The 10,921-nt window shown below is 36.9% G+C and overlaps 1 protein-coding gene across 1 annotated transcript; it reads left to right on the forward strand.

The window, feature by feature from the left end:
• Positions 1-3,754: 3,754 nt before the first annotated feature.
• Positions 3,755-8,373, forward strand: LOC101298078 (glutamate receptor 2.7-like). The gene is made up of 5 exons (XM_004289775.1): positions 3,755-3,965; positions 5,274-6,616; positions 6,744-7,056; positions 7,173-7,582; positions 7,700-8,373. Exons 1-5 carry the CDS (start codon positions 3,758-3,760, stop codon positions 8,168-8,170), a joined length of 2,745 nt encoding a protein of 914 aa, XP_004289823.1. The 5' UTR covers positions 3,755-3,757; the 3' UTR covers positions 8,171-8,373.
• The last annotated feature ends 2,548 nt before the right edge of the window (positions 8,374-10,921 follow it).

Consider the following 10,921-nt stretch of genomic DNA (forward strand, 5'->3'; position numbering starts at 1 on the left):
GTTTGTTGTGTGTGTGTGTGTGTATATATATATATATAATTGGAATTAATCTTTAATGCATAAGAGATCCTAACCAAAATAGGAATTTATAACCCTCACAATTCTAACACGTTAAGTAAAGAAACAAGTCATTGCACACTTTATTTTGTTTTGTATAGGAGTGCCAACACAAATATATATTAATAATCTCCCTTTTAGCATTCCTATACAAAATACTAACCACTAACCAAATGGTTATATGACTTACCTAACTTTACCTTCTTGCATGCAATTCGAATCACACGGCCTGAAACATTTACAACAAACAACCAAGTGAAGAGTAAGCGAACTATATAATTATATGAATATCAAAGTCATAAATAACTCTCCCCCTAAACACAATCTCTCCCCCTTTTTGTCTAGGAATGACAAAGTGCTTCTTACTATAGAGATGAACCACATAACATGTCATTGATAAGTGACCAAGAAAACTAAAATCTCCCCCTTAAGTTATGCTTGCTATGAATGCAAGTAAAATGCAAGTGCACACACACAATGAATATGGTACTTTACCAAACATCAACCACAAAGAAGAGACATAGCATTTAGTCAAGGTATAACTCATAACTTCACAAACACAAGGACGTCAACAAGCTGAGTGTGCATGTAAGCATGACAATGTAAACAAGAATGATGATTGGATATTTAAGTAACTTTGTGGTGATTGTGGACATAATTCAATGTGGGATTTCTCATCATACTTGATGTCTCAGATTATAGGTCTCACATATGCTGGTAAAGCATTAAGAAAAATGAGATGCTTCGATTTTCTTGGAGCGTCTTAGGGTACGTTTCCAACCAAGACCTTTCTAGCGGTGGCGAAGAGTAATGTTCTTCCCCGACCATCCAGTGGTGGGTTATTGATGGCGGCGGCTCGGAGAGGAGAGATCTTCTCAAGCGGTGGTAGCCATAAAAACCTCACTGTTCTAAGTGTTCAGTCGCAGCTCCTCTTTGCGGCTGAGAAGGTGACTAAAGGAGGCAATGGCATCTCAGACATCCGTGCCGAGATCTCGATTCAATCTTCCTCCTTGTTTAAGTTGTAGTGGCTTGAGGCTGGAGAGATGAAGAACGCCATGTGTGTTCGAACTTGGTGTAAATCAAGACTCTATGAAAGAAGGATAGCGTTGGCGGCAGTTTGGCCGGCGTTTGGAGATTGCTCTAAGCTCTAGAGTGAAGTGAACAAGATGGTAGTGCTTGCTATTGAGTCAGATCTTATGGCTTATATAAACCATAATTTCGAATTCATGGTTGCCGGATATGCATGCATGGTATCTGTTGCACCACGTGAGGCGAAGATCCTTGTCTATACATGGATGAAGGCTGGCGTGTGCGTGTTAGCAGAAGAGGTGGCGTTTGACCAGAAAAGGCAGAAGATGGCGGCGCTATCGCTGACAGTGCTGCTTTGGTTGGTGACGGCGGCGGTCAACCCTATAATGTCTAATTTGGGTTGGATCTCATCTATTGGGCCCAAAATAGTCAGGCTAGATCCAAGGTTGGAAAAGAATGTTGGGCTTGCTGCTGATATTCTGATCCCAAGGCCTGTAACTAATGACCCACCCAACAAAGCACCAAAGCCGATCTCGAAGGTGCTTTGCCCTAACACTACCCCAGGCCCTTACATAAAGGGCAAAAACAAAATTTATTAAGTGTTAGTGTATTGATAGCTTGGCAGACTGTGCGACTAAGATGCAACGAGATGGTCTCATAGGGCTTGAAGTACTGTAATTGAGCGCTTTGGTTCTGGTTTTATAATCTTCTAGTATCTTGTAAGTGAGCTAAATGACTAATGTAATAATACTATTGTGATCCTTGTAGTTATTGTAATCTCGTTATTCTAGCTTTTGTTTTTAAAAATGATTTATTACTTAAAAAAAGAAAAAAAGATTGTAGGTCTCACCCTTTCTTCAACAAAAATAAATAAATAAATAAAAATCTTGTCATAAGTAGAGTCGACCTCCTACATTATTTTATTTATTTTTTGGAAAAAGAAACCTTTACCATTTGGAATGATTCAAGAATACGCCCTGGGTAATGTATCCGCTGTCAAAATGGAATGATAAAACAGGGATTTCTCCTCAAACGGTGAATTAGTGTTTTACTCTTGGTTCTTCTCCGTCTCTCTTTTCTGTTCCCTACCTCTGTTTCATGTTTCAGATCGGTCACTCTACGTTCTCGAACCACGTCGCTAGCTTAATATATATTGTTGATATAAAAAATACTCATAATAAGAACTAATTTTTTGCTGGTTATTCTTCAAACTCTGATTACAGAACCTGGGTTTGCGTAAATGGTTTTCATAATCCTATTTCAATCACTCATCACCAGCCTCGACCCATCTTCTCCTCCATCGATTCGAAAACCTTCCTCGAACTCGAACAACCAACCACCACCACAGCACCACTAACCAAATCAGGGAGATTGACATCTGGGAGTGACGTCCTTACAAACTAAGAAGTCATACTTGAATCGAAATCCAAAATTGGCGAATCCTACATAGAGAAGTCTTGGGGATCGAGATCGGCGATGAAATCAAGACTGTCCCGCCGAGAGGTGCAGATGAAACTTGAAGAAGAGATGGCGTAAGGTAAGATTAATTTTTATTTTTTTGGAAACGAATCAAGTCATTTGTACGATTTGTCATAAGTGTCCTCGTAAGTTTATCTTCAAAGAATACTTTTACTGCTGACGACTGTTAAGTATGCATTTACTGTTGTGCCCTTCCTTTTGAGAATATGTGGACGTGAACAGGCGTATAGGGCGCACCACAATTGGGGGGCGCATTTCCGCCCTTTCCTACCATTTGAATTGAAATAGTCGATGACGGACGGTGGGTGTGGGTTTCAGTTTTCAGCTTAACGCACCGAAAGATAAATCATGATCACAAGGCGACCCGAAAATGTGGTTGATTTCTCATATGAATCAGAACTCTCAGAGTTTCCTTCGATACAGCCTCGTCCTCTCTTTCCTTTCTTTCAGGTTCGCTTTAATTCCCGCTCTATTTATTACATCATTCTTGTGTAAATCCAGCATTTTTTGTGATTTCGATCGATTGTAAGTAGTTTCTTCTCTAAGTTTGAAGCCGAGAATGTTCATCTGCCACCATCGGTATTCGCTAGTCAACTGATTGAGTGTGTTTTGGTTCGGATGTCATCTCAACTCTGTCTTTAGCTCTAATGTATAAAACCAAGTTGATATGCTTGGCCACTCTTTATCAACAACAATCTGGATGCTTTTCGAGGTAGTTGTAATATACATATACACCAAACTACCTAAGAGACTCTAAAAATAGATTTGACTTATAAAGAGACTAAGATAGTACTGGTATACTTATAAAGACATGGTGTTCAAGGAAAGGGGATCAATAACATTTTTCATGGTTGTCATTTAATTGAACTCGAGCTGGACTAGAAAGACTTGACTGTTCTTTGTTTTAACAAATGAAATTTGAGGGACAAAACATCCCAGTGAATGAGTGACAGTATCAGTTTAACCAGAGTTGACTAATTATACGTCTATATTGGGTTACTAGTTAGTGGTAAGAGAAAGATTCTTTAGTTTGGTGGGGACATTCATATTCTGTAGTATATACTTAAGACTCCATATATATACAGTGGACCTTGATCATTTCCAGAATGCAAGACCAAAGCTTTGATAAGATTCATATATGATGATCAAGAAGAATAATCATACCTTTCTGTTCTCATGGATTTTCCTGGCCATGATTAATGCACAAAATACAACAACCCCAGTGAATGTTGGTGTTGTTCTTGACTTTGATTCAGGGGGCGGGACGACTGCAAAGGTGTACTTGAGTTGCATAGAAATGGCCCTCTCAGATATTTATGCATCTCATCCATACTTCAAGACGAGGCTAGTACTACAAAAAAGGGACTCCAAACGAACTGTTGTTGGTGCGGCTGCCGCAGGTTCTCTCCCTCTTTCTCTCTCTCTTTCTCTCTCATGCTCTGTGCCTCTGTATAATATACATTCTCTTTGAATTTCCTGTCAAATAATTAAAAAGCACTTAGGACAGACTAATAATTTCACTGGGCATTGTAATAACTGATAAAGCTATATAGAACTGTATACATTGTAAGGGACATGTTCAATAAAAAGTTATAGTAAAACGTACTGGTGTCAAAACATTTAGAGAATTACAGAATTATAGCTGATTGTGTTATGGATATATATGTTTAAATTTTTTAGGAGTTAAGTAGCATAATTGTTCCTTTTTGATCTAGTCTTAAATTCACCGCACAATTTCGTTTAGGGTATATATGATAGAAAGCTATTTTTGTTGAAATAACACCCAAGTCATCAGAAAGTAATGATGGTAGCTTGACACTGGTGCCAACAGATCCTGAAAACCTCATTCTCCTTTTATTCTTGTACTATCCCCCTAAGGTTCTCATTTTTCACCTTGATTTCTTCTTCTCCAGTTCTCTTTCTTCATCTATTTGTTCTGATACTATTTGGCGTAAAGCCGTTTATGCAAAATTCTTTCGTCAACATATGATTCAAAGTTTTAGTCCATGAAGCGAAAAAATGTCATTTCTCCAGTTCCCTAATCTACCTTTTATTGGATCTTAGTAACCCCATCATAGTCAAATGACTCAAATCTATATTCAGTGGTAATGGATTAATAAACCGTGTTGATGACTTTGCACATGCCCTGCAATTTACTCTGTTAATGACAGAGTTGAAGCAGGTGACATCGTTAGACAGTATCAAACTTGAAGATTTATGATCGATCCCCTATGGATTATCCAACTTCTTTTAACAGTCATGATAACGTTTGAGGAAAATTAATTACTTAGTGATTTACATCATTGAATTGTTTGTCAATGAGTATTCTAGGTATTTATTCAGCTGTCTCTCTGTTGCTAGTTACATCTGTATCTTAAATCTCTGATTATGTAGCACAGTAGCACTAACAGTTATAGATATTAGGCTTTGCTTGACTAACTGTTTGTTCATTTAACCAATCTCACTCCATAATGTTCAACATTCACAAAGCTCTGTGATTTCCTGAGTGATTAAATTTCATATCCTATATGTTATCAATTCTTCATTAACGATCATTTGTTAGATATTCTCTGTTATCTTGGAATTTCATATTGATTGAACATGCCTTAATGATGAGAAAAGTTGGGCATGCTGATAAAGAATGCAGAAGTCTACATATGCATTATCTAATCTTCTCAAATAATCTTTGCTCTTTTTGATTGAGATAGCTCTGGATCTGATAAAGAATGCAGAAGTTCTAGCAATATTAGGGCCTGAAACATCAATGCAGGCGAGCTTTATTGTTAGTTTGGGAGACGAAGCTCATGTGCCCATTTTATCATTCTCTGCATCAACACCTTATCTTAGTTCGCTCTGGAGCCCTTACTTTTTCAGAATTACTCAAACCGACTCATACCAAGTGAAAGCCATAAGTGGCATTGTTCAAAATTTTGGATGGAGACAAGTAGTACCAATCTACGTGGACAATATGTATGGGGAGGGAATCATACCTTTTCTCATTGATGCCTTGCAAGAGGTTGATGCTCATGTTCCTTACCGTAGTGTCATTCCCCCATCAGCTACCGATGACCAGATTTTAAAAGAGCTTTACAAATTAATGACAATGCAAACTAGAGTCTTCATTGTGCATATGAAATCGAATCTTTGCTCTAAGCTGTTTGCCAAGGTAAAAGAGATAGGTATGATGAGTAAAGGATATGTTTGGATCCTGACTGATGGGATATCTAATCGTTTAAATTCAATGGATTCTTCAGTCATAACTTCCATGGAAGGTGTGTTAGGTATTCAAACATTCATCCCAAGAACAACAAAACTTGAAGAATTCAAGCTCCGGTGGAAAGGGAAATTCCAACATGACAACCCAACCATTATTGATGTTGAATTGGATGTTTATTCACTTCAGGCTTATGATGCTGCTTTTGCACTAGCCCTGTCAATTGAAAATGTTGGGATCATTGCAAACTCTGAAATCCACAAGGGTGCTTCCTTCAACTCAACTGACCTTGATACTTATAAGGTCTCTCAGAATGGTCCTAAACTTGCTGAAGCATTATCAATTACTAGATTCAGAGGCATAGCTGGAGACTTCAAGCTTGTAGAAGGGCAACTTCAGTCATCAACTTTGACAATTGTCAATGTAAAAGATGAGGGAGAAAAACCAGTTGCATTTTGGACTCCGGGAAATCAAATGGTAGAAACGTTAAGTGACTCAACAAACACATGCTTCCTTTCAACTAATTCCAAGTGCAATATTGGGCCAATTAATTGGCCTGGAAATTCTCTCTCAGTTCCAAGGGGATGGGAGATACCAACAAATAGCAAGAAGTTGAAAATAGGAATTCCTGTTAAGATTGATTTTACTGAATTTGTTAAGATCACGGAAGATCCCAAGACAGGCAGAATGGATGTCACTGGTTTCTGTATTGATGTCTTTAATGCTGCACTGGAAGTATTACCTTATGCTCTTCCTTATGAGTTCATTCCCTTCGCAAACCCCGATGGCACCAGAGCTGGCAATTATAATGATTTGGTTTATCAAGTATATCTTGGGGTAAAACTCTGTCCATCTTTAATCTATCTAATACGATAACTGTTTGACATTATCTCTGAATACTGTTTGTCTTATTCTATTTTCTTCATTCTAAGATGATAATACAGATCTTTTACTTCATTGACAGAATTTTGATGCCGTGGTCGGAGATTTAACAATTAGAGCGAATAGGTCCTTGTATGTGGACTTTACAATGCCATACACAGAATCTGGTGTTGTAATGGTGGTGCCAATCATAGACACAACGAGAAAGAATGCTTGGGTTTTCTTGAAGCCTTTGACTTGGGACCTGTGGCTTACAACATTTTGTTTCTTCCTATTTACTGGTTTTGTTGTTTGGGTTCTTGAACATCGTATTAATGAAGACTTTCGTGGTCCTCCGTCACATCAATTTGGGACTAGTGTCTGGTTTTCCTTCTCAACGATGGTTTTCTCACACAGTAATTATCTACCAACTCTCTTTTATTCATCCAGACAAAAAAAAACTCTCTTTTATTCATGTTTATATACAACCTATGGCTAGCTATTTAACATATTTCCTTGGTACCCTTTGCAGAAGAGAATGTGGTTAGCAACTTGGCTAGATTCGTGATGATTATATGGGTATTCGTTGTGCTTATATTGACACAAAGTTACACAGCTAATCTAGCATCATTATTAACAGTACAACAACTTAAGCCAACTGTAGCTGATATCAAGGATCTATTAAGGAAGGGGGATAATGTAGGGTACTCAAAGAATGCTTATGTTTATGGACTCTTGAAAGAAGTAGGTTTCAATGATTCAAATCTTAAAGGTTTTAGAACTATGGAAGAACTTGATTTCGAAGCTCTTTCGAAAGGGAGTGCAAATGGTGGCATTGCTGCTTTTGTTGATGAAACCCCCACTATGAAGCTTTTTATTGCAAAATACTGTTCTAAATATACCATGATTGGACCCATCTTCAAAACTGAAGGGTTCGGCTTTGTAAGTTCTTTCTCCTCTTAGATGGATTTTCATTATTCAAGGCTTACAATTCCTCAATGCAAGAATCTATCATGTCGACACAAATATATAATTCCTAACGTGGAGTTTTTAATGTAGGTGTTTCCAAAGCGTTCCCCTCTTATCCCTGATGTTTCACAAGCAATCCTAAACATGACTGAAGGACAGAAGATGATGGACATTGAATCAAAATGGTTCAAGAAAGAGAGCAATTGTCAAAGCTCCAGCCAACTGGGTTCTAGCAACAGCCTCGGACTTGATAGCTTTTGGGGGTTATTCCTCATTGCTGGAGTGGCTTCAATATTTGCTCTCATCATATTTGTAGCTTCATTTCTTTACGAGAATGGAAACATATTGATGGATCCTGATTCAGAAGCCTTTTTACCGGAAAGGATTGGGGTCTTGTTCAAAATTTTCAATCAGAAAGACCTGAATTCTCGTACATTTAAAGGCAATCAAGCAAGAGTTGACGTAAACGTCTCACCAAATAACAACTGGCCAGAAAGTCCATTTAGCTACAGAAATCACAGTGATGGAAATTCAGAGCATCACACACCGCCTCCAGGTTAAGCATCTCCAGAATCAGTTCTGAGGCTTGGACTTCTATGATTCTCAAGAAATGACACCTTCTGGAACAACGGGAGGAAATGTTAATATTGAGGGAAGATCACAGCATTGATACAGTTTGACACAGAAATAATATTCAGTACAGTTTTTCAATATTATATTGTCAATAGTTGATCTTCCAGAAAGTTATTAGCTTGACTTCATATATATTTGTATATACTTTTTTTTTTTGGGACTTCTTCAACTTGAACACTATGCTGTCGACATCCTAAAAATTTGAGCAGGGCAGATCACTAGTGTTACATATTCAGAAGACTATAACCAGTCAGTCCTCTAAATATTGCACTGGTATACAAATGAAATGGTTTCACAAAATGTTGTGGTCCAGTTCCTGCAGGTAATTGTAGAATTTCTTGTTTATTCAGAAAGCATCCACAGTTGTAACTTTGGTTTTTTGTGTTTCATTTGACAATAATGCAGTGCTATGTCTGTATGGAGTTAAAAGAGTCTTAAAAGATTGATGTTGTTTTTTTCTTTTTTTTCACATGGATTTGAACTATTACTTTTATGGAAGTGAAATTTGCACTGCCTGTTTTACAATCCAGACCCTTACTTTTACATTTCTTAATCATAATGTTCAAGCTTACATGTGTATATATATCCTTTTAATCAGAAATGTAATTTCCTATTTCACTGAGAAGCAGCTCTGAATGTGATGAAGAATATACGAGTGCAAGCGACCTTAGGGCCACCAAAGTCGATGGAAGTGAGCTAACTTTTCAAGACCAAGCTCAGGTGCGCGTCTATTTTTTTCCGCAACAAGCTCTGCTCTTAATTTACTCAGACTTCCTTGTTAATTTTCTAAATTTTTCATAAAAGAGTAAAAAGACCCATGGAAAGTGAAAGCATAGCTGGTATGATTAACGTCTTTAAGAGGGAAACACATTGTTATTATTCAGTGATAGTTTATATTGTTTGAACAATTTGCAAAGGTTGCAATGGCCCCCTATGGGACTGTCATTTCCAATATCTTGGGAGCTTTACCCCTTTTTTGAGACATTTAATTTTTTTTAGGCATATATAATCACAACCATATTCACATAAGACAGAATTACAAGATATAAGTACGTAAGTCAATTAAATATGACAATCCGCAGCCTAATATGAAAGCCAGGTAACAAAAGCACGCTTACTATTAACTTATTGTGCTGCCTGTAAATTTTAAACAACACCTACTTATATCTGGAAATTGGAAGAAATGGAAAAATCTTCACTTCTCAAATTTAAATTAAAGGTGGCCTCGCTAAAACCTTTTCTGGGTAAAACTCAATGGGACAAAAATCTGAAATGAGGAAAGAGTACCACCTACTAAGAACTACAGCAAAATCCACAGGTCGCAACTGTACTACCAGACCAAACCCAAGAGCATGACATAGTTCTCTTCTAAATCTGTAGTCCTCAAACGTAAGCTAAACCAACTCAGCACCATGCAAGGAGCTTTACAAGTTAATGGCGATGCATTAATCTGTTTTGTTTGGTTAGAGGACCGAAAACCTGTTATAGGGATATATGGTGTTAAAAAAAATTAAAGTACTCAGACATCTGAAGTTAATGAATACAATTTAAGTGAACAACAAATGATCATAGTCATTGCTTGATCAATATGGTACAAGTTTGGAAATAAGCAAGACAATCAGAACTTCTAGGTCACTTGTTGATTTCTTTTCGTTTTAGTGTAATTCTGAAACCAAAAGAAAACGTAGAAAACAAATTTGAACACCTAAGACTTGACAAAGAAAAGAAGACTTCAACTAGCTTATTTCATTATGGAAAGTCAATTTGTAAATATTGCAAACCGCTGCCCACCTCTCCAAGGCTGCCTCTGTAAACTAACTGTTTGTAGTCGATCACTAAAAAAATATTCCTTGATATGAAAGAAGTGAAGAAGACAAAGCATAAAATTAATTAGACTAAAGAAAGTCAATTTTTTATTTCAAAAAAAGAGAGTCAATTGTTATAAGGGCCAGAGACGGAGACGGCGACTGGGATGGCCTCATTTGATAGCTAGCCAAATTAACAATCTACTGCATATGCAATCGAATTTAGATAATCAAAAGAATAACATGAACGTTTCAAATATAATACAAGATCATTAAAATATGATTAAATATGCATATTGAGAAATAATTTTATACTCTGAGGACTCTGATTTCAGTCAAGAAATGGCTGAACAATAGATTTTCATTATCATCATCTTTCGACTTGACCATCAGCAGTATGTGCATGTATTTTATAGACCAAATGATACTTTGATTTGTTCAAAGTACATGGAGCTGATTTACCGGAACCAGCAAACACAAATTAGTAGAACTCTAGAAGCCAGAAGTTTTCTTCTTTTTATTCCCTAGTTACCATTTTAGACATGCAGTAGGACAAACTACAGTATTAATTCAACCCAATCTTCAAAGTCTATTCTATTTAAAATAATTTTTCAGTGGCTTAATATAATTATTTATAAAAAGATGCAACTGTGTCCTGTTGTCAGCTAGAAAATATTTTTCATTAGTTATTTTGTTCAGAGAATAATTTGGTGATAAGTCAACTTAATTTTTTATCCTGTTCTCTCTTTTCTATTTACACCCTTAATAAGCATATGATTAAGCTGAGGTTACATAGCTGTTGCCCTTTGCCACTCTTAAAATATTCATACAACAGCGTCTCTAATGAACTGTTTATGAAAGAAATCACTAGCGC

This window comes from Fragaria vesca, linkage group LG2 (genome assembly GCF_000184155.1).
Source record: "Fragaria vesca subsp. vesca linkage group LG2, FraVesHawaii_1.0, whole genome shotgun sequence".
Classification (NCBI taxonomy): domain Eukaryota; kingdom Viridiplantae; phylum Streptophyta; class Magnoliopsida; order Rosales; family Rosaceae; genus Fragaria; species Fragaria vesca.

What these genes read in the sequence shown, in the direction of transcription:
- LOC101298078 (XM_004289775.1), top strand. Translation starts at nt 3,758, where the DNA reads ATGATTAATGCACAAAATACAACAACCCCAGTGAATGTTGGTGTTGTT. An exon ending in TTTATCAAGTATATCTTGGG is followed by an intron (nt 6,617 to 6,743) that starts GTAAAACTCTGT and finishes CTTCATTGACAG; the next exon opens with AATTTTGATGCCGTGGTCGG. An exon ending in AAACTGAAGGGTTCGGCTTT is followed by an intron (nt 7,583 to 7,699) that starts GTAAGTTCTTTC and finishes TTTTTAATGTAG; the next exon opens with GTGTTTCCAAAGCGTTCCCC.